Source organism: Uloborus diversus, chromosome 8, assembly GCF_026930045.1.
Source record: "Uloborus diversus isolate 005 chromosome 8, Udiv.v.3.1, whole genome shotgun sequence".
Taxonomy (NCBI): Eukaryota; Metazoa; Arthropoda; class Arachnida; order Araneae; family Uloboridae; genus Uloborus; species Uloborus diversus.
The window spans coordinates 97,035,756-97,063,060 of NC_072738.1; the positions used below are offsets into that span (position 1 = coordinate 97,035,756).

At 34.1% G+C, this 27,305-nt stretch overlaps 1 protein-coding gene across 1 annotated transcript in view; it reads right to left on the reverse strand.

Moving 5' to 3' along the window:
* Nucleotides 1-6,563: 6,563 nt before the first annotated feature.
* LOC129228499 (uncharacterized) overlaps nucleotides 6,564-27,305 on the reverse strand; it is a 72,001-nt gene continuing 51,259 nt past the window's right edge. The window contains exons 5-6 of the mRNA XM_054863180.1: nucleotides 11,334-11,555; nucleotides 6,564-10,705 (exon numbers count right to left, since the gene is read on the reverse strand). Of these exons, the coding sequence (XP_054719155.1) occupies nucleotides 6,564-10,705; nucleotides 11,334-11,555 (4,364 nt within the window). The remainder of the gene's footprint in view (nucleotides 10,706-11,333; nucleotides 11,556-27,305) is intronic.

Here is a 27,305-nt window from a genome sequence, read left to right on the forward strand (position 1 = left end):
CAAAAAAATTTTAAAACATCATATTGATTATTCAGATATGATACAGGTCATACAGACTTATTGCAAGGGCAAAAGATTTTCGAAAAACATGCATGTGCAAAAGAAATAAATTTCGGTTCCAGTAGTAACTGATGTTAAAATAAAATGTAGAATATGCCCAATAACAAGATTGTTTCTAATAAAATTGCACTGAAATTGTTTTTTCAGCATTTTAAGCCATTATACTCCAATTATATTTCATATATAACAAACGAGAGTATCTGAGAATTTTCACAGGCTGTTGGCGACTCAAATCAACAAAGTTTAAATAACTTCTACTTTACTAATCTAAAGTGAAACAGTAGTAACCAATAAAAATATATTTTTAAAAACTCAACAGCTGTATGACTACTTCGACGAAATCAGTCAATATTAGCAGTTTATAATTACATAAAATCATATCAAACCAAGAAAAACACAATCGATCGACTTTGGGTAGCTTTACTTTTAAAATGGAATAAAAAGATCATGCCTTTTAAATAAGTGCAAACAGACATTACTATTAAAAGCATAAAAACTACTAAAATTGCACAATAGGGTAGTTTCCAAAAATTTAAGAGTATTTTTTTCTGAAGGAGCATGTTTAAAAATGTAGCATCTTTTTTTTAAAAATAATTTGCTTAAGTTTAATATTTAAAAACAAATACTTAAATTGGTGCGCTTTCATTGTTTATATTTCTGCCAATGACATCACAAATGATGAAATGCTATTCAGTGTGGCCATTCATTCACAGAGCAAAATATTTAATCTGCATCTTTACTCACGTGTATTGGCAACGATATGGTTGATAGCAAGCGTAGAGCACAATGTTTAATTCGCTTCTTGATTATCACAACGTGGAAACGCTCTAGAAAGAAGCGCCAAATTGCATCATTTGCAACGTCATAAAGACCACACTGTTTGAAAATCGGACATTTAAAAAAATTAATTAAAAAAAAAACTGTTGGGAAAATGAAAGTATTTTCTGGGCCCATGTTATTATTTTTGCTTATTCTATCAATTTCAGTGACTAAAAGTAGTACTTTTGACTGAAGGAAACTACCCCATTAGCAATGAAAATTACAGACGTGTTCCAGGGTTAAAGAACATTTTCAATGAAAAAAAAAGCATATGGATAAAAACCTTTCCAACAAACTTTTGTTGGATGTCTTATCTTTAAATTGAAAAAGGCGCCCTTGTAACACCAAAACAAGAGTCTGAATTTTGTACTGTTATTTTTGCAATTTCAATGTTGGGTTTGTGATTTTCATTTATTGCACAAAGATAAACATTTTGCCTGCAGATGTTACTACTAGTTTAATGCACACATCCCGAACCAATTCTCCAATCCCAAGTTCAAACTGAAGCTCAAAGCTTAGCATGAATTCAGGGCCTGGTCTCCTCTAACAACTGAAGTATATTAAAATTATGTGTTAAATGTAACTGATACAATTCAATAAAAATAAACAATTAAATAATTAGTAAAAGCATTTAATTGTGACAACAATGAAATATTAAATTAACAATAGAATTTAATTTCACTAGCATGCACTTGCCAAATATCACTACAATGTGTGAAATGAACAGGATTTTAATAATTACAGGGTCCTAAATTTAAGTGTACAGTAACCATGAAATCTTAATAATTTAATAGAATTATGAATGTCTTTAACAATTTGTTTAAAAGCTTTCGTTAAAAAAGATGAGTGGCGTAACTATGGAATAGCAGGCGGCTCTAGGCCCCACTTGCAGGCGGGGGGGGGGGGGGGGGGGTTGCAAAAACTATCACGATATCACTATATATATCTGATATTTATTTTGAAAATATCATGATATTTTGATATTTATTTTTCAACAACGGTATTTTCATTGTAAAAATTATACTGATCACTGTAATATTGTTCATTTATTATTAAAAATAACCAAAAAGTTATGTACTATAATTTTTCGATGTATTAATACAGCATCAATATAACAAAGTAATATAATATTCCTTTTTTATTTTATTCATAAAATTATAAGTAATGTAACAGTTTTAATTCATATAAAAAGTGCCTCATTAAATATTAAACATTGGACAGAGAAAAAGAAAATGTCTTATGACTGTGCACCGACCATTGTATATTTTTTACTTCTGAATCATATAACAGTGTAAAAGTAGCTAACAGAAGAAAAATGAGTGAAACAGCTAATGTTAAATTAACTCCATTAAAATTGATAGAAATGTAAAATGAAATATTAGATATAAATAATGAAAGAAACCTTAATTTTAAGTTTACATATTGTAATTATAATATAAGAAAATAAAGGGATTTGAGGATGCATTTACTATTTTGAAGACTTAAGTTTGTGCTTATTGAAAATATCGGATATATATCAAAATATCCGATATATATATATCAAAATATCGGATATTTTTGATATTTTCTAAAATATGATATTTTCGAACACCGTTAAGAGTTAAAATGGAAGGCAAACATTCATAAATGAGGACATACAATTGCTTCTGAAAGAAATTCAAGTTATTTGAAATATATCATTGACAAAACAGCACAGCAGTAAATTAACAAAATTATGAACTTTCTATCAATTGTTTCCCTTCATTTAGAACTGAAGTCCACTCGTGGTTCCAGCAAAAGCTGTAGTAAATATTTCACTGTACATAAATGTACTAAAACTGCGTTTAAAAATAAATATTAAAGTGCACTTTTATCTTTTCACCACTACTACATTTAGTTTCAGATTTTTTTTTCTTTCAAATTTAGCTATTTTTATCAAGGTATAATTCTGTCCAAGGATGGAACGCCTTGCACACAAAATATCAACACATAAATTAATGATATTATTAGCATTCTTGTTTAAGATTTTCCTACTAGTATTTTGAAAAAATCCAAAACAGGTTCTACTGAATATAAATTCCTCAAAACTTGAACTCTGAGTACAAGTTACAATGCATTATTACAAACAGAACTGAAAACATGCATGGCTTGGTCTGTCAAAAAATCCCAGGTGATCAAAAAAAAAGCCACCTTGGCACCTGGTTTTAAGCCACATCACTGAATGTTCACTAAAAACTGTGGGGGGAAATTGGCTAGCACCAAAAAATTTCTTTAGACAACTGAGGTTCTAGTGTTCATTGGACCCAGAGCATGAGTATGAAGATACTTAACACTACTTTTAAGTAAATCATTTATCATAACTAAGTTACTCAATTTGCGGCAGTATTGAGTCTATCATCTCAGTTTCTCACATTTCTCTTTAGTCTGAAGGTGTTCTCTTCTATTCCCAAATACTATCAGGTAATCAAAATTTAGTTTTCTGAAATTATTGTTGTGCACTGTTTATGCTCAGGTGTGGTAACTAGTTTGGTATCCATGCTCAATGATTTATTTTAAAGGAAAATGTTTGTTTACAAAGGCTTAGACGCTGTGTTTTACATTTTTTTAAGGGTGAAGGAAGCAGACGGTGACCAGGGCTTGAAATAAGCAGTCGTTAGTCGTATTTTGTGACTAAAAATTGTTATTTTAACACAATGATTAAATATCCAGTCATCCTTTTTTATGGCAAACTTTTTATTAAAAAGTAATTTGACAATCACAATTTTAATCTTTTTTCCCCCAAGTTTTGAATATTATGCACTAAACTTTGCTTAAGCATGCTTAAATTATTTTTAAATTACGCCTCAGCTGAACATTCTGGGCAACTACAATTAAAGGTACGGCCAATGTCACCTAACTGTTACATCCTAATTAATTTTTACTCGAAAGCGACTTTTGCATTATGACCACCAATATGATAGATGTTATATAGGACAGATTCTTTGTTCACATAACTACATAAATTGAACATTGCTGGAAAAAAAACTGAACATGAGTAGTTGAAGCTTTAGTTTGTAAATGGAAATTCACTTTTTAATACAACAGACAATTAATGTAATAATCATAAGTCAGGTTTTTCGGAATGCATAAAAAATGTAATGAAATATTACACACCAAAGAGCCATTTCAAAATTATTACCTTGTAATTATACTTGATATCATTACAATAGCATTTTTTTCAAAGTACACTAAGTATTTACAAATTTTTAAAGTCTCTTAATGTGTTTATATATTTTTATAGGAAAATACTTTGCACAAATACACAATTATACACTGAAGAACTTCCGTCAGTGTTGAAAGACAGTTTGGACAAAAATTGCACAACAAGCAATTCTCCGAATATATTTCCTATGATGGAAATGAAAGAAAAGCAAAAAAAAGAAAATTTCAAAAACTTAAAATCAAGCCAACTACCTAATCAAAATTTAAGCAAAAAATATAATCAAAACACGCAAAAAATATAACAGAAACTTTAACTTTTTGGTAAATATGCTGCCATAACATGGCACTAAGTTGGAAAGATAAAAATATTTCCACTTATTGCGTCACATAAAATTAAAAACTTAACATGCATTACCTAGAGTCACTATATAAATAGGCCGGTGCATCAGCTGAAGTTTAGCCATTTTGATCGGATTTTTCATTGTTGCAGACCTGGGGTTACAAAAAAAAGTTTGTGTTTTGCAAAATTGACCAAAAATAATATTTTATTTAGTAAACAATTCATGTGCCACTTGTTATTGCTTGCAATGAAAAATTACCAAACGCTATTACTTGCTAAAAAAGACAACCACTCAAACACAAACTTCAATCCAAAATGGCTGATCTTAAGCTGATGTGTGGGATCTTATACATAGGGGCCTTAGTATTACCTAAAGAAGAAAAAATAACAGAAATACATAACTGCAGATACACTAACAGTGGCAAAAAATACAATGTATGATAATTTGATAATGTCAAAAATAAAATCAGAAAATCATGTTACTAACATCACTGCCAATATTGTTAAACTTACGATGTGCACTTTTTAAACATCACTGAATGACATGTTCACAACAGCTAAATCAGTCATTTCATGACCATGAAAATATCTGTGTTAAGATTTGATTTGAAGTTTTTACAAGAATTCAATCTTATCAGGACAAAGTTTCTTTAAAATATGCAAATTACTAACACATGACAAGGATGTTTGTTAATCAAGTATAAAAATTCCAAAATATTTTAAGCTCATCTAGTAGCAACAAGAACAAACAGTTAACTTCTTTTTGAGTTCTAATCTTAAAGCAATTAGTTCACATTTTTCAACCAGTGTAAAATAAATTGAAAATATTTAGTTTTACAATTAAGGAATACTATTCTTTTTAATTGAGCTTATTTCAACTATGATCTTGGTATTCCTCATACAAGAAAACTATTTATTACATATTCATTATACAGTGACCTCTCACTTATATGCGACCAAAGGGGACAACGAAATTTTGGCGCACAAGTGAGATTTGCGCATAAGTGAAAATCCCCCAAAATAAGCATAAATGCAGTAAGCTATCAACAGTTATAGTAACACTAATAGTACACTACTGATACTAATGAATAAATACACACATAATTTCGATTTATGCAAGGTAATTTAATAAAAATGTAAAATTTGAAGTTGTAAGTTTTGTCATTTTTTATACACTGTACAGTATGTAAGCGAATTCCCCAAAACCTAAAAACTGTCGCGTGATCAGTGTCATAGTCTGTGAGGATACATAAGATTCTCCATAGGCTATGTCAATGCTTTTCGCTTCACCACGACTTTTAGGAAGGTCAACCTTTTCGCATGTAACCCGTTCTCCCCTCTCGATGTCAATCACAAGACTAACTGCACCCCCAATTGCACACTTGCGCGGAAAAAAAAAGCGTTCTTGGAAACATTTTGAACATTGGAATAAAGGTGTGTGAAAGCATTCCAAGAGACAGATCAAGAAGGGTACAAATCTTCCGATAAACAAAGCGTAGATAAGCGATTTAACTAAAACTTGAAAAATTTTTATCCCGCATAAGTGAAAGGTGCATTTTAGATTTTGCATATAAATGAACAAGAGTTAACATCGTTTTCCTGTATCGCTGGCCGGGCCTGAGAGAAAAATGTGCATAAGTGAAAAATGCGTGTAACAGAGGTTGCATATAAGCAAGAGATCACTGTATATATATTTTAAATGTAATCAACATGTATATTATTTGTCATACTTAAACCATAATTTTCTTCTGCAAAAATATTAAGCACCAATATTTTCAGAAGCTTAAAAAGACATCAAATTCAAACCTTAATTAGCTTTATATTGCTTTCATTTCAAACTACTGATATTCCAAGTTAAAACTTTTACGCAAACAAAAGAGATGATTTTTTGAGGAATACTGCTTAATCACAAATTTATACTGCCAATGCAGCAATAAAACATTGAATATGTGAATTATTTTGTGAATTTATGTAGACATTACAATCATTGTTTTCATTAATTTCAATTTTAAAAAATGAAATTACTTTTAAACTATATTATTAATTGTCTTTTATCTCCTATTGCAAATGGAAAAAGAAAATAGAAGAAGAGAGGAAAAAACATAAATCTGCTTAATATGTTGAAGGAAAAAAAATAATATGAAGGGAACTGCAAGTGTATGTTTTATGTATCACTGTCAGAACCATCATCATCGCTTATAAAGCGTCTGACTTGTCGTGGCCTTCTTTTGCGCACTTTCTCTTCAGGTTCCTCATATATATCACTATCACTAACGTCTCCACTAGCAAAAGAAAGATCCTTGTCTTTCTCCAATCGTTCCCTAGCATTGGTAAACACAGATTGCAGAACTATGGAATCCTCATAAATCACAGATCCTTCCACATTATATGTTTGAGCATTATTGCAAAGCAGCATAAAATCAGACTCTAAATCATCTAAAGAGCGATACCTATGCTCTTTAATACGATGCTTAATTTTCTGCAGATCCACAGGCTTCTTTATGACTTCATAATAATCAGGTAATTCACGCCTGGAAGGTAGTTGTTTGAAAGCTTCACTTAAAACACGACCATCACTATCTCTATAGTGAATCACAATATCAAGTAATTTCTTCATATGGAGAGTTAATCGAGAGGGATTAGGCCGCATTTTCTCTGCTGGTGGCCTACCCCGTCTCTTTTTCTTTGAGTCAGGCTCTGTTTCATGGTCTGGATCTTTTTCTTTTTTCCGTTTTTTACCGGATGAACTGCCTGGAACAGGTTTCCTTTTCTTGGTTTCAAGTTCCTCAAGATTGCCATCTTCAATAGCTTTTAACCATTCCTTCTCTGTAAATGAATCAGAATAATCCACTTCTTTACGCTGCCGAGATCCTCGCCCAAATAGCTTGTCTTCTTCCTCTTCATTAGTTAATCTTTCAACTTCAGCATCATCTTTCAAGAGCCAAGCGGGGAGTTCATCTTCCTCCATTAAACGAGGTTTGCGTTTGATATTTTTAGCTTCCTCCCGTCTACGATCTAAATCCATTTTTTGAAACAATTCAAATTCATCTTCATTCCTGGCTATCATTTGATTGATAGTTTCATCATCTGGCACCTCATTTTCTTCTTCTTCATCAACTTCATCCTGAGCCAGTATTGCTTGCAAAAACTGATGTCTGTCAGTTCCAGTTGATTTTTGATCAAACATACCAGCTTGAATAACCTTCTCATCTAAATTTAGCTTGTATTTAGCTGCAGCTAAGATGCGTTCTTCAACAGAATTTACTGTAACCAGTCTCAAGACTCTAACTTCATTTTGTTGACCTATACGATGAGCACGATCTTGAGCTTGCAGATCCTGGTGAGGATTCCAATCAGAATCAAAAATAACAACTGTATCTGCAGCTTGAAGATTCAAACCTAAACCTCCAGCACGAGTACTAAGTAAAAATAGAAAATACGGAGAGTCTGGATCGTTAAATAATTCTAATAAGTGTCCTCTATCTTCTGATTTGGTTGTGCCATCAAGTCTTAAGTATAAATAGCCACGGTAAGTCAAATAATCTTCCATGACAGTCATCAGGGTTGTCATCTGGCAAAAAAGCAAAATGCGATGACCAGTTTTCTTCAATTTGGGTAGAATTCGATCAAGAAGTTCAAATTTCCCTGAAGATCTGTACAAATCAGGGCCACTGACAATAGTATTACTTAAACCCAAATGTTCTGCATAAGCTTCCTCAATCTGTTGAAACATAAATGGATGATTACAAATTTTTCGTAACTGCATGATTGAATTCATAAGTGTCCTGGCGCCACCCCTGCCTTTTTTATCTTTTTCGGAACCATCAGTTAAAAGAACACCTTTGGTTTGCATGTGCCTGTACATCAAACGCTGCAATGCAGACATATCACACTTAACAACATACTCAACTTTTTCAGGAAGTTGAGATTCTACTTCTTTCTTTAATCTTCTCAATAAAAATGGACGTAAAACTTTATGTAGACGCCTAATAATCAAAATAGTTTCTTCTTCATTAAGCTCTACTTTTTCACCGGTTGTAGCAAATGGGGCATTAAACCATTGTTCAAAGGTATTGCAGCATTTGAAAATGCTAGGAAGTAAGAAATTTAGAAGAGCCCACAGTTCTGGTAATTTATTTTGAAGTGGAGTTCCAGTGAGCAACAAACGATGGGGAGCAGTATAATGAGTATTTAGTATTTGAGTAAGCTTACAATGCTGGTTCTTCATTCGATGACCTTCGTCTATAATCATATACTTCCATCTTACTTTTGCAAGTGTAGATTTATCCTTTATCACATATTCATAGGTTGTTAAAAGAACATTAAATTTAGTAGCCTTCAAGCTAGTCGCAATCTGCTTTCTAACATTAGGGGATCCTTTATAAACATATTTTATAACAGATGGAGCCCAACGATCAAATTCAAGCATCCAATTTGATAAAGTTGACAGGGGCACAATGATCAAGAAGGGGCCAAAAACTCTTTTTTTCTCAATGAGGTAAGTTATTAAGGCAATAGTTTGAATAGTTTTTCCAAGGCCCATTTCATCTGCTAATATGCCATTTAAATTATTGTTATACAAAGAAACTAACCACTCTAATCCTTTCACTTGATACTCCTTAAGCTTACCATTAATCATAACTGATGCTTGTTCTGTCACTTCTTCCCCAATAGCATGGGCAATTTTATAATAATTTTGATAATCGCCTTTAGTCATATATTCATCATCTTCTGCAGCAGCAGCATTAAGTGTTTGTTTAACAAAAACTTCTGCTTTTTCTACAAAAGGCTTAGGTGTTTTTGGAAATTCATCTTCCTCCTCAGAATCTGAAGTATCTTCTTCCCCTTCTTCATCATCATCACTTGCTTCTCTAGGAGCCACTTCATACCCTGGGTGCATCTCTAACCAAGCATCCAGCTGACTTGCAACAGGAGCACTGGATCCAGTTAGTGTTTTCCCAGTAGCAGTTTCAATGACATTGACTCTAAGATCACTTTGTTGAGAGCATTCATCAATCAAACTTTCTTGAAGAGAATCATTAGCATCAGGAGTTTCCCCCATTTGTTGCTGCTTCTTCTTCTTCTTCTTTTTAGCTTTCCGTTTTGCTTTCAATTTCTTTTTTTGCTCAAGTTTATGCAGCTTCACCATTTCTGTGAGATTAGTAATATATTCATCAGTCTGAGATAGCAAAAATGCTAACCTTTTATCTTTCTTTTGATCAATAAGTTTGCGATATCCTTCTTCATCTTCAGCCATTAAGCGTTTCATACGTTCCTTATCAATTCTTTCCTGTTCTTTCTTTTGTTCTCGCTCAGTGTTGGCATGATATGTAATCACAGCTTTGTTAACCTTTCCTATCTTTCCCATCATATTTCTATGATATTCTCTAAAATCCTTTGCATGCTGCAATACAGCATTCAAGTACTCTTGATGTTTCTGTCGTCTTTTTCTTTCTTGTTCAAGCTTCTGCTGCTTTTCTAACTTTTCGGTTATTCTTGCTTCTCGTAGACCTTGACGTTTAGTACGTTTGTACAATTTTGGATACAATGCTGTTTCTAATGTACTTTCACGTCTCATGCAGCTAATTACTTCTGATCTCAACTGCCTCTGAAAATTCAGTAAACGAAGGCCCAATAATTCAGTCATCACTTTAGTCTTAGTATCTTCAGGAAGATCAGGAGGCATAGATGACAACTCTTGAATACGTAATGCTACCCTAGCTGCTAATCTATTTTCTCTCTCTTTCAAGATTTCTATGGGATCAATTCCTTGGGGTTTTGCAACAGGTGTTATGCGATTTTGTTTTTGCTGTTGCATTTGCACCATTGCAGGAATAGGTGCAGAGTGAGAATTAGAAGCTGAATGAGGTCTATTTAATGTACCTTGCATAGCCATGGATGATGCTGATGGTGGTACATTGCTAGTTTGCAACTGTTGAGTAGTAACTGTAGTAGCTTGCTGCTGTTGGTGTGAAATTGATTGCTGTATAACATGAGGGTGCATAGCTTGAGAAGATGGCATTTGCTGCGAGACCGTTCCTACACTTGTGTTTTGAGTTGGTTGTTGATTCTGAGGACCAGCAGCACGGACAGATTGTATAGGCGATGGTGCACCAGGTGGCCTCTGCGAATACATTGCTTGGGTTTGCATTGGTCGTTTCCCTTGAAGTGCAATGATGATGTGTTCAGGAACTGTCTGATTTCGAGCCAGAAGTTTATATGCCATTATTTGTGCCCTCAATTGAAACACTTGGGCCTGGGTTAACAATGAAGACCTTTGAGTAACAGAAACAGAACCCTGATTAGGTATAGGACTACAAGCTGATGGAGGAATGGTAGATCCTTCTGCATGGGGGGAACCTTGAGAGCTATTAATGGAGCCAGAGCCATAACCCGAATGGGAGTGATGTTGCTGTTCATTAGATTCCACACTTTGATGCATAGGAACCGGTACAGATCCTGGATGGTTCTGTCCTCCAACTGATAACCCATGTGGTGATTGCTGATGGTAAGTTGAAGAAACAGCAGCATAATTTTGTGGATGCTGTTGAGAACTCATTGGTGGATGTGACCCCATATGAGTACTCATCGTATTAACTTGACCAGTTTGATTATAGCTCATGTTAGAATTTGATGATGATGGAGAAGGACTCATACGCTGCTGCATCATCATATAATTTTGGCTAGAATGAATTTGGTTCTGTGATTGAGAAGATACATTACCTAACCCGGGATGGGGTGGTGGAGATACATGAGATTGCTGAGAGGGATTGCACCCTGAATTAACTTGCATTCCATGGGGGCTCATTTGCAGAGGAGGAGGTGGGGGGTCCCATATTTGGGCTTGGAGCTCCAGATCCAGAATGAGAGCTAAGACCAGGACTATGTGCTCCACCTGTTGGTAACCCTGGGCTTGGAATGGATCTCCTAGAATTAGCCATAGCCATTAACTGGGCATATCTTGGATCCTCTTGCATTCCCTTTTCTTCCATAGAATTAATGGCTTTTTGAAGCATAACTAGGTTATCTGGTGGATATGTTTGATGTTGCAAAGATGATTGTTGCTGTGGTGCTATTATATGTTGAGTACCTTGCAAGGGTGAAGATTGCTGCTGTTGTGGTGAAGCAGCAATACTTGCAAGCCGCATGGCTTGATCTTTGGATGACATAGTGTATTAAAATTTTGCCACCATAATGTAACACAAAATTAGAAGCATCTGAAAAGACAAAATTGGAGGAATGAAGTTAAAAGGAAAAATAAACAAAAAAATGAAGAACAATTTTGAAATATATTAAACATTAAAAAAAGAATTACAGTAGACCCTTGTTTTACACATGAGTTACGTTCCACGGAAATGCCGCATAAATCAAAACTTAATAGTAGCCTTAAAATAGGGGTTAGAGTCCATAAATTAAAAAAACTTCATTCTAATGATGACTAATTTTATAAGTTTAATGTGTACTTATATGCACAACATGCATAAAGAACACATAAAATTAATTTTATGTCTGTAAAAAGGAGCTGGCTGTGATAGTATTTTGGCAGACATTAAAATTGTTTCCCTGTAGTTCTTTGCAGAGCATTAACACATCTATGATCACTTGCATCATTTCCAAGATAGAATCTTTGTTCACAAACAAATCAGAAAGATCATTTGCTATTGTCAAGGAATGGCTCAAAATTTTCAAAGTGACCGTTTTTGGTATTGGTCATAGATGTCAGTGTTGGTTTTGTCCTTTATGGTCACTCCTAAAAGCACTTCATCCAGTGAGTTCTGAACTATGAGAGTGTAATAACTTTACTTCTAGAAAGAGATCTAAATAGTATAAGATATCGCCAATGGCCCATGATCGATTATTAGAACACAAAAATGCTGTTTATTACATGTAATCTACAATCTCAGGAGTTTGGAATTTGAAAGAGGGGAATATTTTATCTGTTTCATTACTGCATCCATGTAAAACCAAAACCCATCTGCGTAACATAAAATAAAGGTGTCAAATCCTAAACGGCGTATAAGGAAAATCACATAAAATGAACCCACGTAAAACTAGGGTCTACTGCAGTTTATTAAAGACAATAATTATTAAGTTAAGAGCATAATTTAAACAGGGGTTAAGCTATTCTGACAATCATGAAAAGATTTTGCAGCAAGATGAAATGACGTTCGGAGAAAATGATCAAAATTGCTTTAGATATTGAAGTTGAGAAAATCAAGAACTAAGAGCTTGAATAATAAGAGATTTTTGTCTTATGTAAACACAATATCAAGCTATTTTATCAAAAATAGGTATGTTTTAATAATAATTTTCATAATTCTGAATTTAAAAACAAAAAGAGTAGAAGGAGAACAAAACGATAAGTAAAGAATACATAAAAAGGTTTTGACTTGAATGAATTTGGACTTCAAAGAATTTGTTTAAACATTTAGTGTTTGAAGTCATTGATGTTCTGCTGGCCCAAGACCAGTGAAAGTTGCTTCGGACCACCATGAAAAAGAAGGCAGAAGTTTGTCAATCAGCATCAATTAAGAGACTTAACTTTTCTATTTACATTTTAAAAATTTTATTTTTACATTCACAATATTTTTTTTAATTTAAATTTAGGTGAAATTTTTCCATGTGAGTGCTAAACCAAGGCGAATCAGCTACATTGTGAAGATCTTGTGAAAAATAAATCTACATGTAAACAAAATGGTAATGAATTTATGCAGAAACATATTTTATGTTTATGAAGTATGACATGAAGTATGAATGGAAAAAGGGGGCGCTTGAAATGAGCGAGAGCACTGAGACCACTGGTCTATTATACTACCCCTGCTAGGACCACTATACTCAACTGCAAGCTTACTTGACAATATAGAAATAAGTCGAGGCCAAGTGAAGGAAATAGTTCTTACCGCCTCGTACGATATTCGGGTGAAATAACACTCATCACTTTAGAAATTGGATTGCAGTCAAACCTCGTTATTGCGACACCCAGATTTCATGACACTCTGGATGTCACGTCACTTTTTCAAAGTTCCGAACTTATGCCACATAATTTTAATGTTAAGTGGTTCCGGATTTTACGACAGTTTTTTTTCGTGCAACTCTGGTTACGACGACGCTTTAAGCTGCACAGAGTGGATCAAATATTTCTTTGCAATTGAAAAATGTTTAGCAAAATAATGAAGACAACTGGAAATGTTAGTTGTGGGAACTTTGGACTCTGAAAAGAGATTTGATCAGGCATGACACCTCAAGAATGGTGAGGGGGCGAGTAGATAAGTTCTGAAAGGTACAGGTTTCAGATTTTGACAAGAGCGACAATAGAAAGGAATTCAAAGCAGGTGGAGTGTAATAGTGGACAGGACAAGGCAAACAGCAAGAGAAGAGAAAAACCATAGCTACGTTAAGCTGTAGGTGGTCACGACAAGCTTCTCCCATGAGAGAAAAAGAGGTAAGGGGCTCCTCATTAGATCGAAAAGGGACAACTCTTAAAGTGGATAAAAGATTAGCAAGGGTTTTTTTCACCCTCGAAAAGGTGGGGCTTAGCTGTCTAAATCTAATCAAATTGCAGACAAAAGTGAAGAGTCCTGAATTGGTTTCTTTCTTGCTGATAATTTCATGGGAAGGAGGAGTGTTAAAAATGTTATTCAAAAGTTTTAGCAAACACTTATTGGAAAGCATTTTAGAATTGGGGAAAAAAAAGAAAAAGACTAGTGTTTTTTTAAAAATAATTTTTGTTATATCTACAAGTAATTCAAATTTGCAAGAGTTTAATCTAATTAAACACATAAACGCTATTCATTTCTTCATTAAATCTAATTTTGTTGTTAACTAATGTTTAATGACAAATTTTTAAACTATTCCAGTTATGATGTCGCTTCGGCTATGACGACACTTCGTTGACAGTCCCAAAGGTGTCGTGGATAACGAGGTTCGACTATATGATTTCTTGGTTACAACGCTCAATAATTGCATTTAATCTTAAAATCTTCATTTCAAATTAATTCTAAAACGGCCAATAAAATTAAAATTAAAAATTGATAGAAGAATAAATATAGATGTATTGTAAAAGCTATTGGTACAAAGCTGTATCTTGCCATATTTTGTGTACAATTTGCTCCGGATGTACATATATCGGGCCTCTCTCTGCAATATAGCACCCCACTTTAGTTTGAATTTTATAGATGTACTAGCTTACTACCCGGCGTTGCCCGGGTGCTTTTTAATGCAACATATCTTTTGGGCAATCAATTGAATGAACAGGCCGAGGACTGCCGATGGCCTTTGAAAAAAGTGAGAAAGGTGACAAATTTGAAAACAAAGGTGACTAAAAGGTGACCAAAAGCAATTTGTTAAGAACTCAAAAAACAGAAAAGGATTATCCCTTTTTACTGACTTTTACCAAAATAGCCTATATGCTTTTTGTAAAGATTTCTACAGTTTATCTTTCAATAGATGTTATAATTTTTTTAAATTTTCTTAGTTTCTTCTTCACAATCCTTTCTTTTTTGCTCTTCTTTTTGCATCTGTTTCGATTTCAAATCCTTTTTCCTTTTACATTTCTCCATGTATGTTGTGTAATTTGCGTGTGCTTGCTGTGCACATTTAATCATTTCTGGACCAATTGGTAAAGAAAGCAAATGAGGATATTCTTTTACAGCATCTTTAACTATAAGTATGCTGCTTAAAAATCTTTGAGTCCTTGCTGTTTTATTTTCATTTTCACCAAAAAGGTGCTTTGAAATGGAAAATAGTCTTTCAATGTCAGCATTACCATGTGATAATGCAAGTGAAGCTTTTATCACCTTAGAAACATTAGGAAACTTTAGATCATTGGAAGTTGAGTCCTTTTTGAAATGAGCAGCTGCAAGTAGATATCAATGGTTTTGTTTTCGGATGCTTCATCATCTTTTTCCAGCTGCAAAAGTTTCTATTCATCTTGCAACCTATCGAGTGGAACATTAAGAAGCATGATTTTGGCAACCTTTATCAAATCCTTACAGTTTTTAGATTTACTTCTCTTTTTTGGATCCAAAAATTTAAAACTTTTCAGTAACCCGTTTGATATGCAACTTTTTTCTATTACATACTTGCATGCAGTCACACAATGCTTTTTAACAGCTCTTAAAAACATAACCTTTTCATTTTCTTTCAGTTTTGACAGTTCATCTGTCACCTTCCCCACTAACAACGAGATCTTCAAGGGTAGTCTGTTACCAACTGCAAACAGTTCATCCGTGTTTACGTTTGAAAAATAACTTTCTTTACAGCAGAGGCTTTTATAACCCGAGCCATAAAAGTCTGAACAATGGTCTCTATTTCTTGGTACAATTTATGTATCATAGGCGCTTGGCATTGAAAGCGTTTTGTGAACTGCATTAACAAATCAGCAGATGAAATGATAAAATGCAGCTCAGCTTTTATAGAAGGTCTTTTTAAAACATTTGCAACAGCTTTATATGACCTGCATTGCAAAGCTGAATTCTTTTTTAAAGGCACATGTTTAAAAAAATAATACTGATGAGCATCCCACTGTTCCAGTAGTCTGTTTGCTGCAGGTCCAAGAGTAAGCCAATGAGTAGTTGTGTGTTTCAGGAACTTGCAATGAGGTGTATTTAGTTGAGCTTGCACATCTTCAAAGTCCTCCTAACGGGAAGGCCAACCATCAAAATAGCTATAAGTACTAAGTTCAGATGCTTCTTCACCTAAATACTGCAATGCTTTGACATACGCATTATGCATTGTATGAATACTGCAAGTACCAATATTTATTAGACTTTTTTCTCGTGTCTCAAGGATAATAGTGTCAAACACCTAAAAACTTTTTTATTAACATAAGAACCATCTGAGAAAAGCATGAGACTTTTATTCATGGATAATTACTCTCGGTAAGTGCTTCACATAGCTTCTCAATCGAAATTTCACCAACTGCCTTGCCCAAGAAAAAATTTTGAGAGGCCTTGTTGTGATGCAACATTGGCTTTCAGACCAATATTTTATTATTCGTTGCAGTTCTTTTTTGTTTTTGACATTGCTAGTTTCATCACAGCTCAAAGTATAATAGGATAAACACGCTTCTTTTAGCATACATTCCCGAAAATAAGGAGCAAGTCCATCTGTAGAAAGGATATAAAGACTGGTTCTGCTCATAGGGTGTAATTGCAAGCGATAAAAAAAATTCCCTGATTTCCCGGTAGCATAGCTATTTTTCTTAAACAACAACCAGGGTTCATACTCTATTTGGATGAAAAAATTCCATGACTTTTCCAAGACTTTTTCATGACTTCAATGAAAAATTTCATGACCTTGTTACACAAAGAGAATAGCACTATTTAATCAAGAACTTGCTAATTTTTGGAATAAGCATTAGCAAAACGTCTGTGACATGAATGCCACAGCCTCATTGAAGCGCATACTCGTAATGGAAAAAATATAAGTGTACACTTAAAAAAATTAATTTTTCCTATTTGCCTTGTCATACAAATTTAAGTAAAGTAAAAATGCAGTGAAACGAACATGACGATACTTAGATGTCTGATATTTTTTTATAAACAGGCAGAATGATATAGAATGGGACAAAGGTTGAATGAATCGTCACTAAGTTTCAACAAATTTGCTTCAAAAGTTAACTTTTTGAGTCAACAGTGCATTTAATCATCCACGTAACTTGACAGTAATTTGGTTCTTTAAAACAAAAAGCCACATAGATTAGTTTTTTGTGTTTCTAAACCAGATCTTTTTTGAAAAAACAATTCGGTAATGAATCAATCTTCTGATTCAAAAGTATACTTGTTTTGTTTACTTATTTGTAAATTTTCAACTGCATATAAATTGATAGGTTTAGAAACTCCAGAACATGTTTGATTCCTGATATTGAACGTAGCAGTGGGTCGCATGGATTAGTTTTGCGGGCCGCATGTTGGGCACTACTGTTTTAGAGTGTTAGAATTCCTCTTTTTCTGTATTCTATTGCCTGACTAAAGATCTTTATTTTCTAAAACATTCAACAAATTAAGATAAACTCTGATAAATTTAATAATAAAGTTCGTACAAGTGATGGAATCGAACTCTGATGCAATTGAATTGCTTCTTTTTGAGTGGGAGTGGCAAAACTAAGAGCGTGAAATTTCGCTACTATAAAATATGAAACATAAGAAGTGTTGAAAATATCAGAAAATTCCAAATAAGTGATGTTTAAACAGTAAAATTACATCGCAAAAAAAGGCAAGCGGCTGCGACAGAAGTGGATGCAATGCGATTTCAAAATTCAGATTTGATTTTGGGATCATTCAATTTTCCATTTTTAATAGCTTTTATGTGCACTACTGTTAAATCACTCAAGATTTCTAATGCTCCTTTAGTTACTGTTACTTTCTCTTTGCATAGGACATTTTTCCATGACTTGAAATAAATTTCCATGACTTTCAATGAAAATTTCAATTTTCCATGACTTTTCCAGGTCTGAAATTACCTTATTTTTTTTCCAGGATTTCCATGACCTGTACGAACCCTGAACAACAAGGTGGGGGGGGGGCGGCATATTTAAGGCTATTTTTTTAATTAATTTCACTTTTAAAGCTATCATTCAGATACTTTTCAAAGATTTAATTATTTAAAAAAAAATTCCTAAGCCACATTTCAAGAAAGGTGAGAAAGGTGACAAAAGTTGCAAAAGGTGACTAAAAGTAACCAAATTTTCAAAAGGTGACTAAAGGTGAGAAAGGTGACTGACTCCTCGGCCTGTAATGAATTATTTCCAAATGAGCGTAAAAAAATACATTCACAACGCTTTCTTGGCTCAAATCTTCAAAATACTTTAAATAACACAGAATATCAAGAATTTGCCGAAAAGGTAGCATCAACTTAAAGCAAAAAAGTATGAGGAATATTGTGTGGGCTCTATAGTGTCCACTGGTACGTAGTCTGAGGTTGAATCAGACGGCCGGTACGTAAATTGTCTTCATGGCTTAAGACAAATGATTGTCTTTTGCACATCTTGTGGGACAACCTTTTACGTGATGCTTCGAAAGAAAAGTGTTGTGCCGCCTTTGTAGGTTTTGTTTTCCCTAATACATCAAAAAATGCAACAGTACTTTTCACATACATTTTATTCAGAAATAAATCATTGAATGTTTCCTTAGAAAGAGTTGTGAGCTTACGAAAAATAAAAGTCAATCCCTATTATCAGGCACAAATATATACAAAATAGTCTTCTTGGATACGGTTACAATATTTTCAGATTAATTTAAAATCATCCTCAATGTCCAAAAGCTAAACAAATAGTCCACCGTACAGAAAATAAATTCAGTCAGTGTTGTTAACAGATGATAACACTCCGTTTTACGGATTTTTTGCGGTGTTTTTGAGAATGAAGGTATCAAGTGATAGGTTATTTTGTATGTTTTCAGGCAAGCACATTTCGCAGAAAAAGTTTGCTTAGTATAAAAAAACTTTACCAAATGTGTCTGCTCGCTCTTGCCATGGGGATTTAGTGCCATGCCAAAGAGTAAAATTAGATAAGTGTAAATTGCCTAAAAAGACGCACGTCGGCTACATTTTATTTTCTTATATTGACGTCAAATTTCTATTTTCGTAGGTAAAAATGACAGTTAGAGTAATATTAATGTCTTGTAAAAGATTTAAAATTTGGCAAGATTTAAGTTCTAGTTCAAATTTTTAAGATCTAATCCTTGCCGTAAACGTTATACATAATATCACACTGATGCAGGTAGAGAGAACATGTATTTAAGTTTGTTGCTTTAGACAGAATACTCCTTAGAGAGCATCAAAATTTTAATTTATAGAGACATAGTCATTGTGAGAGGTGGGAATAGGTCCCGTGACTACATTACAGTCATTATTTTAAGGTATGTAAAATATTAAGAATGGAAGTAGAAGGACGTGAAGTTATAGAACGAACTATTTAAAAACCGTCAATAAACTGCGTTATAGAGAAAAAAGTAGGCGTGTGCATTTTGGTCACTATCCGTGTTAGATTTTGTTTTTTAATTATTTGCAGGCCGTGAAATTTTTTGAAAAATAAATGTCTTGTTTGTACTTACAACTGTATAATAGACAAATCTTTTGTTTACAATGTACAGCATCTTGTTGCATATTTTGTTCTTCTTATCCACAGCTTAAAAGCAATCGAAATGTATTTCACGTTTCGAAATGTAGTTTAAAAATTAAAAACTTAAATGATTCAAATTTTTCTAATCCATAAATTTAATTCAAAACTTTCTCCTAAATATTGTTCTTAATCCCGCTCATAGCAGCAAGAAGGATTACATTTGTAAGTGAAACCAACCTTGAGCAAGTAACATAAAGCTATCTACATCGAAAATAGTTATATCTCACATACATTTACAGCACTTAATCGTCCAATGTGGTTACACGTGAGATACAAAGTGTTTCACCTTATCCCTATACTGGTTAAGAGAGTTTAAGCTATTATAGTGATAATTTTCCATTCATATCTCACAGCACTTCTTCAATGACGGTTGAAATGCTTAATGGTAGCTACAGACTTCCAATATTTTTCGATTGTTTACAATAGCAGTTATCGACCTTAACTTTTTAATTGGGAATGCAGCTTTTTTCAACTTATTTCACGATGAAGAAAAAACTTCATATTGTGGAGTAATACTTCATCATGCCTTTAAATAGTAATTTATGTATGTCAAAAGTTGCATCATACCTGCTAACAGATATAAAACTATTGCTAGTCTGCGAAGATGCTTCATCAGATGTACTATTACTCGAGCGTTAAGGTAATATAAAATTTCAAATGAAGATATTTGCTTATATAAAAAACGTAGCATTTTTTTTTGCAGTTTAAAGCAGTTTAAATTTAAATTAATATTTATTTGCATTATTTCCAAACTTAAAACTCCAACCCTCCCAAACAGTATGAATTCCATCGAATTATATTTCCGTGTGGTTTTGTGGGGGAAAAAAGTGCACAACCTTTAATTTTAGCCCATATTGGCAATCCTAGTATGGTAGCTTATTTGCATGTAAGAAACGTCATGACCATCCCCCTTCCCCTTGAAAAACAAATTCCAGATACGCTACTAAGCACAAATATGATTATTTTGCAATTTATTTGCGAAATTAGTATTTTTTTCTCTTGTTCTTTGTTAGAATTCAGCGATTAAACTTAGTTGAACCGAATTAGGTAAAGATCCGACGTAAATTATGGAATAGTATAAAGAACATATGCAGATTGGTTTTAAGCACCATCCAACATTAAATTGTTGAAGCTTGTACATGGATAATGAATGAATTATTGATACCGAGCTGGTTTTGATATTTTCTGGACTGTTCATGTGGGAAATACTGATCTGTAATTTCGTTCTACCATTACTGCAACGGAAATACCAAAAGAAAGCATACAAAGTAAGTAGGACCGTCAAAGGCCGCAATACATTCCTGCTTTGCAGGATGCTATTTAAAAGTAGCTTAACAGCAGCATTTTGATTTACGTTCGGTTTTCTTGCCAAACATGCTTTACTGTAGTCGCGAAACGGCATTAATGGCCAACGTTGAGAATGCCTTTAGTTTCGATTGCATTTAAAATATTTCCTGGTGGTTATAAGTTGCAAATCATTTTTATTAGCTTGGAATCAAAGTTCCAAAATTTAACGATAGTAGTTAATCTTTGAAGAAACTTCATCTAGGGCAGTTTATTACGGGCTTTTCATTAAGACTAAATTAATAACTATACACAAATTCGTTCGTGTAGAAAAGAGCAATTTTATGACTCAAAATATGAATTTAGACCATTTTGGGTCTTTTTAAAATTTAAAAAACCAGCCTATATGAACTCCTGAGCAACAATTTACCTTTGTGCTAAATTTGGAAGAAATTCGACGAAAACTGGATTTGTAGAAGGAACATACACTCCCACACACCCACAAACATGCATGTTCTTTGATAGCCTGGAGCGACTTCTATTTCACCGAATTAGGTTATTGGTTATAGTTGAACTGAATTACTTAAAGATTCGACGTAAATAAAGGAATAGTATACAGAAAATTTACACATTTCAAATTGATTTGGTAAGGATCATATGAATGAAATAGATATGGTTTTAATAAAAGTATTCTAATGCTGAAACAGTCGAAGATAGCGCGTCAATCTTGAATGTAATATTAATACCTTACTAATGTTTGTATTTTCTCTCTTATTAACGCGGAAAACACTGATAAAAAAAATTACTCTCAACCAGACGTGGCTCCAAGGGAGGGGCAGGGGGGGCAATTGCCCCCCTGTCGGAAACGTCTTGCCCCCCCCCCCCCCCGTCGGGGAAAATTTAGTATTTCGTCGGGGAATCTGTTTGCTTTGGCGTTTATCGTAAATGATAAAAATTTTCTCATATATGAACTCGAAAAAAAAATTAGTAGAAAAAAGTAGAAGTATCTTATATATATATATATATATATATATATATATAAAGGAAACAAAAAATAAATCCCCTTTGAGGCAAGGTTAGCCCGAGTCCGTATAACGTCGTCCAGATGGTGACAAAATATAGCTATTGCTTCGGGGGAAATGGTGTGTTTTGATCCTTGACATTTCTGTTTGTCGATGCAGGGTGTCGATGAGCTGGTTTTGACCTCAGGGAGTCCACTTAGACTAAAAGAGTACCCTCCCCGTCCCTGCAGAATGTAGTGGTGATTACGGGTCAGACCTAAGGCGTTGTCATCGGGTTACGAGACAAATACGTACCGAATGACAATAGCCGAGACGAGAGGAGGGGGGGGGGGGGGCGTCATGGGAGAAAAAACATGCTTCGGAGATTTTTGATTTTCTATTACATTCGCTAAACAGCTCTTCATCAGCATGTCAAGTGTGCAGACGCAGACGCACTCATTGATGCGTTTTAAAGTACGATATTTTCACCCAGAAGTTACAATTAAGTTATTACTATAGTTATTTACAACTTTTCTGATTATTGTTGGATTATTCTGCAACAAAACATATCGATGAGTAAACTATCCTTTTACCTCATACAAGGAAGTGTACTAAAGTAGATTTAATGTTTTAATTTTTTAGTGTAATGATGTCTTGTCGGCAAATGCTAAATGCAGGAAAAAAATTCTTTGGACTAATATAATAAAAGCAAATAGATGTTTAACATTTTAAATACATTTTTCTCAAAAACTTATATTGATCTTGTTTGTAGACTGCATAATAGTTTTGTTGGGAATGAAGAAGAAATGAGAATGATTTACTAAACATTGGGCTTGGCGAATCAACACACCAAACAATCATTGGATTATTAAACATCGGGTTGGTGGCATCGAGCGTCGGGTTGGTAACATAGGGTTTGGGTTCTTTTTGAGAAAAATGTCTGGGGGAGGGGGAGGGGCGAACCATTTGGAAAAGGCAAAATTAAATAAATAAATAAATCATGTGTTAAAAGCAATTGAAAACATACATTTTGCTTCCAAATTAATTTTCTTCAGATGTTATCATGTAGTCGAAACTCATGTTTCTAACTTTAAAGTAAAAGCTGCGCTTAGCCCAGACCGCTGTAATCATTTGATCGGACCAAGTCCAATTCAAAAGTCAACATTGCTCCTTCGAGATCGATCAAACCATCTTACAGACTGATACCAGACTCAATCTTGTTTAAGTTTTTTTTTTTTTTTGCAAGCTATATTCTATTTTTTTTATTACGCTTTTTTTTTTCCAAGTACTAAAATAGTGTAAAAAAGAAGTGCTGCGCAGTCAGAGTCGGACAGATTTTGGAGACAAAGAGTCTGAGTCGGCATTTGTAGGTTAAAAATTCCAAGAGTCGGAGTCATTTTCCCTCAATGCCTGTAACACTGCCAGTGATCGCGGGGTCGGAGTGAGAGTTGGAGTCGAACTGATTTTAAGGTAAAGGAATCGGAGTTGAATTGTTTGTCGGTGAGTTGAAGGGGTGATTAAAAACTAATTGTATCGAAAGCCAATGTGAGCAAGAAGCAATGAGTTGTCTTTTCGTTTCCCGCGCTGTATCTCTCTGTCGACTGCTGTCATTGGTTTTTCGAATCAAAAACAATTTTTACTGTGTATTATCTTAATTTTTGAAAGAGTTTATAACTTAAAAAAAGTTTTGTTTGCCTATTTCTGTCCTGATATTTTTGTAGTTCCAACTACATCTTATAAGGCTTCAAAATGCAGAATTTTATATCTATTTTTCAAAATTTCCTCCGGGGAAGAAATTCCCGGGCCCCCTACAATTGGGAATATTTTGTACTCCACTTAAAGGGGAGTCATGTGTCACTTTCTTGATAACATTTCCCCTCTTAAGGTCAATCTAACACAGGACATCAGGAAAAACACATTAAAACACGATCAACAAAAATTAAAGTATTGCTGTATGTATCAGATGAAAGAGACAGACATAGTAAAGGATAAAAAAAAAAAAAAAAAAAAAAGCCTCTCTCTCTCTTACACCACCGAGAGAAACGTTGTTAAAACTACAAAAGGGGTCCCATACCTAAAATAGCTTAGGGCCCCGTTAAATCCAGCCCTGAGTTTGAGTCGGCCATTTTCCCTCCGACTCCGTAGATCTGCAAAAATGGTCCATGTAGATAAGTTTTGAGGTAAGACTTTGAATTTGCATCCCCCCCCTTAGTCTGGAAAGTGAATTAAAACTTGAAATTTGAAAGTATGACAGATTTCAACTGGCATGTTCAATAAAAAGTTTGAAACTAATGGTTATGCATTTTCGAATTATGAATGCTTCAAAAAATTTGAAAAATAAAAAAGTTAGGTATATAGTTAATTAAAAAAAAAGAAAAACCTTACACAAGAGAAACTTGTGCAATTAATGTTAATTACTTTGATACTTAATAGGTTTGTTTATGGCGTAATATCGTCGGCACTATGCTGAACTACCGAATGTGAAAATTGGCTCTTTTCAGGAGAGCCGAAACAATATTTTTGTCCACCAGACGCTTTAGTTGTTTTCAATGTTTTGATTTTTATAAATAACATTAAGTGTAAATCTTATTGTTTGAAGTACAGTAAACTCTCGATTATCCACGAGCGGATTATCCGCGAAAGTCTCAGAAAAAGAAAAAAAAATAGTTAACTTAATCCTTGTGGAGAAAATTTTTGTTCTTCAAAAACACGGATCTGAAATCGATTCGTCCCAGATTTTTTTTCCCTTTCCCATGACAAGTGCTCCTTCTCAAAAAACGTGAAAGTCGTTATGCATTTTCATCAACTTCTCTTTGACACGTGCCTCAAGGGAAAGCGTTCAGCTAATTTCGGTAAAACACATGTGTTTACTGAAGACCCCTAGTTTATCCCCGAAGGAGCGTATGACATTATCCTTATCATCTGTTCTGATTGAGAAAGGTTAGGAAAACGCCTGCAGGTCTTCTGGGAATTCTCTGATGGGGGTGGTCTTTTTTGTTGTGGTCACTGTTTTCACTTCTGGGCTGTTGAATGTTTTAGGTTGACGGAAAGTTTCTACTCATGATTTAAATTTTAATTTATTCTAGTTCTGTAGAGCTTGAAATACAAATATTTTTTAATGCCGCATCTCTTTTAAACGTTTCACGTTTTATTTACAATACAATCATTCTCAAGCAAAAGATAATTTCTGTCTTCTTTACCTCTGGTTTTAAACCTTTTTGCGCATTATCCGCGACTTTCGTTATCCGCGGTACTTGGGCCACTAATTCCGCGGATAATGGGGAGTGTACAGTAGTAATGGCCCTTTTTGAGTACTACGGCAAACCATTGAATTTGAAAAACGAGATTCGCGATTTTTCACCTTCGTTTGTACCGAGTTTAGCATAGTGCAGATCATATTATCAAGTTTCGTTTTTTTTGGATTACACAACACACACACACACACACATTACTTTCGTTTAGTACATTCAAAAACTTAGAACCAACGGTGAGCAGTTGAAGTCGGACTGATTTTGAGGCAAAGAAGTCGGAGTCAGGAGTCGAAGGTTTAAAAATTCAACAGTCGGAGTCGATCATTTTCAATTAAAATCTGCAACTCTGCCAGTTTGGGTGGAATCAGAGTCGAAGGCTCTAAAATTCCCTGCGGAGTCGGTCATTTTTCTTCCGACTCCGCAGTCCTGCTTAGAACTGCTGGTGTGACTATTCATTTCAATAATTCTCGCTCACTACATTTTAACTTTTATTTTCTATTTCAAACACGCTTCGGCGGCCCACACATTTTCCTCCAAATAGCTGTGATTTGTACGATGATATTTTTAAAAATCTAGGAATGAAATATGTTTGCGGCCCCTATGAAACTATCATGATTATTCATCTGATTACCCCGGTTGCCCGCCGGCTCCATCCACCACCAGCTAGGCCTAATCGATGTAGAACTTTTATTACCATACAAATTAATTAAAAATCGTAAAAATTTGCACCTTTTCTAATTTTTTTAGCGCAAAATTTTTACCCGTTTCCAATTTCTATTTGTTATCAAATAAAATACCTACTTGTAATGAGTTTTAGCAAACTAGGCTCTTCAAAAGATTTTCAATTTTTTCTCTTGATTCTGCTTTTGCGCTAGCAAAACTTAGTAGTTGTAATCGTTTTCCCTTTTCCATGCTTTCCCAAGTTATCCCGGAAAAATAATATAATGAAAGAAAATATAAATAAATTTAATTTTATACCTGTTCTGATTCGCGAGGTTCATCTAAATATAAAGCTAGGCATCGGACTCAAGTTTCTTCTGAATTTTTTAACTTAATATTAGTTACTCTTCTTTTGTTTACTTAAGATGTGAGTTTCTCTGCTCCCCAATAAATATTTTGAGCTAGTGGATGAGCACCGCTATAACCTTGAGCCCTGGAGTTTCCCTCCGTAAAATTTGTGTGTTTATAAGGTTTGATTACGGAAGGCGGGGGGGGGGGGGGGGGGGGGGGGGGGGAGAGGAACCGTCAGTATCTTAATCGGTCACTAACCCCATCACCCTAACGTTACCAAACATGACCTACAATTGCGTTTTCGATGCATCAATTTTAAAACTTTTTCGGGGGTGCACCTCGACTCTCACTCCCTATAAAATACCATTACAGATCGACGAAAATTTCGTTTATTGGACTTCAATTTCTTAAAATTCTTTGGGGGTGAGCACCCAAACCCTTCTCTTCATGAAATTACCGAAGATCATCTAAAATTGCGTTTTCAGAGCTACAATTTCGAAAATTTCCCGGGGGAGAACCCTCGGACCCCCCTCATTTCTACACGCACAACTAAATTCCTGTTGTTAAGTTTCTTTCTCTGCATAAAACTCTGTTGAACACACATTTATAATGATTTTACATCATATTCAGATTTTTCTTCAAATTCTAATTCTCAGACAGTTTTAGTTTATTGATCTCGCGATGACCCTGCTCACAAAAGCCTAGTTTCATGTTTTTCATTTTAAATTTAATTTTTTTCCCTACATATTTCATTTTATCTATTTTAAAATTTTTATTTTTTGCTTTTACTTTTTATAGGGAATTCGTGTTCTTAGACGCAAAGAATGGTTAGTTTCTTTGTCATTTGAATTGGAGGGGGGCAGAGCCTGATTACCGCTGGGGCATGTGGGGCACAGGCCCCTCCTCTTAGATTTCAGGGGGGCCTAAAATCCCCTTAATTTATCATGTTAATTAAAAATAAATAATGATTTCACTGAGAATCTAGAGTACAATGATATCATTGATAGTTTTGCAAATGCCAAAACAAGGAAAAAATCTATTTGTTGATAAAAATTCGCCTTAAAAGTGTGATCTCTTTGCAAATCAGAAAACCACTCCAAATTTAGTCTGTACTTACTATTAAAAGTTATATGATAGATCATTTTGGTATTTACGGTTTACTGCAACGGGCAAAGTTTAACCACATTTACATATTTATCGTACACTACTATATCTCTTCTTTTTTTTAAATGTATATT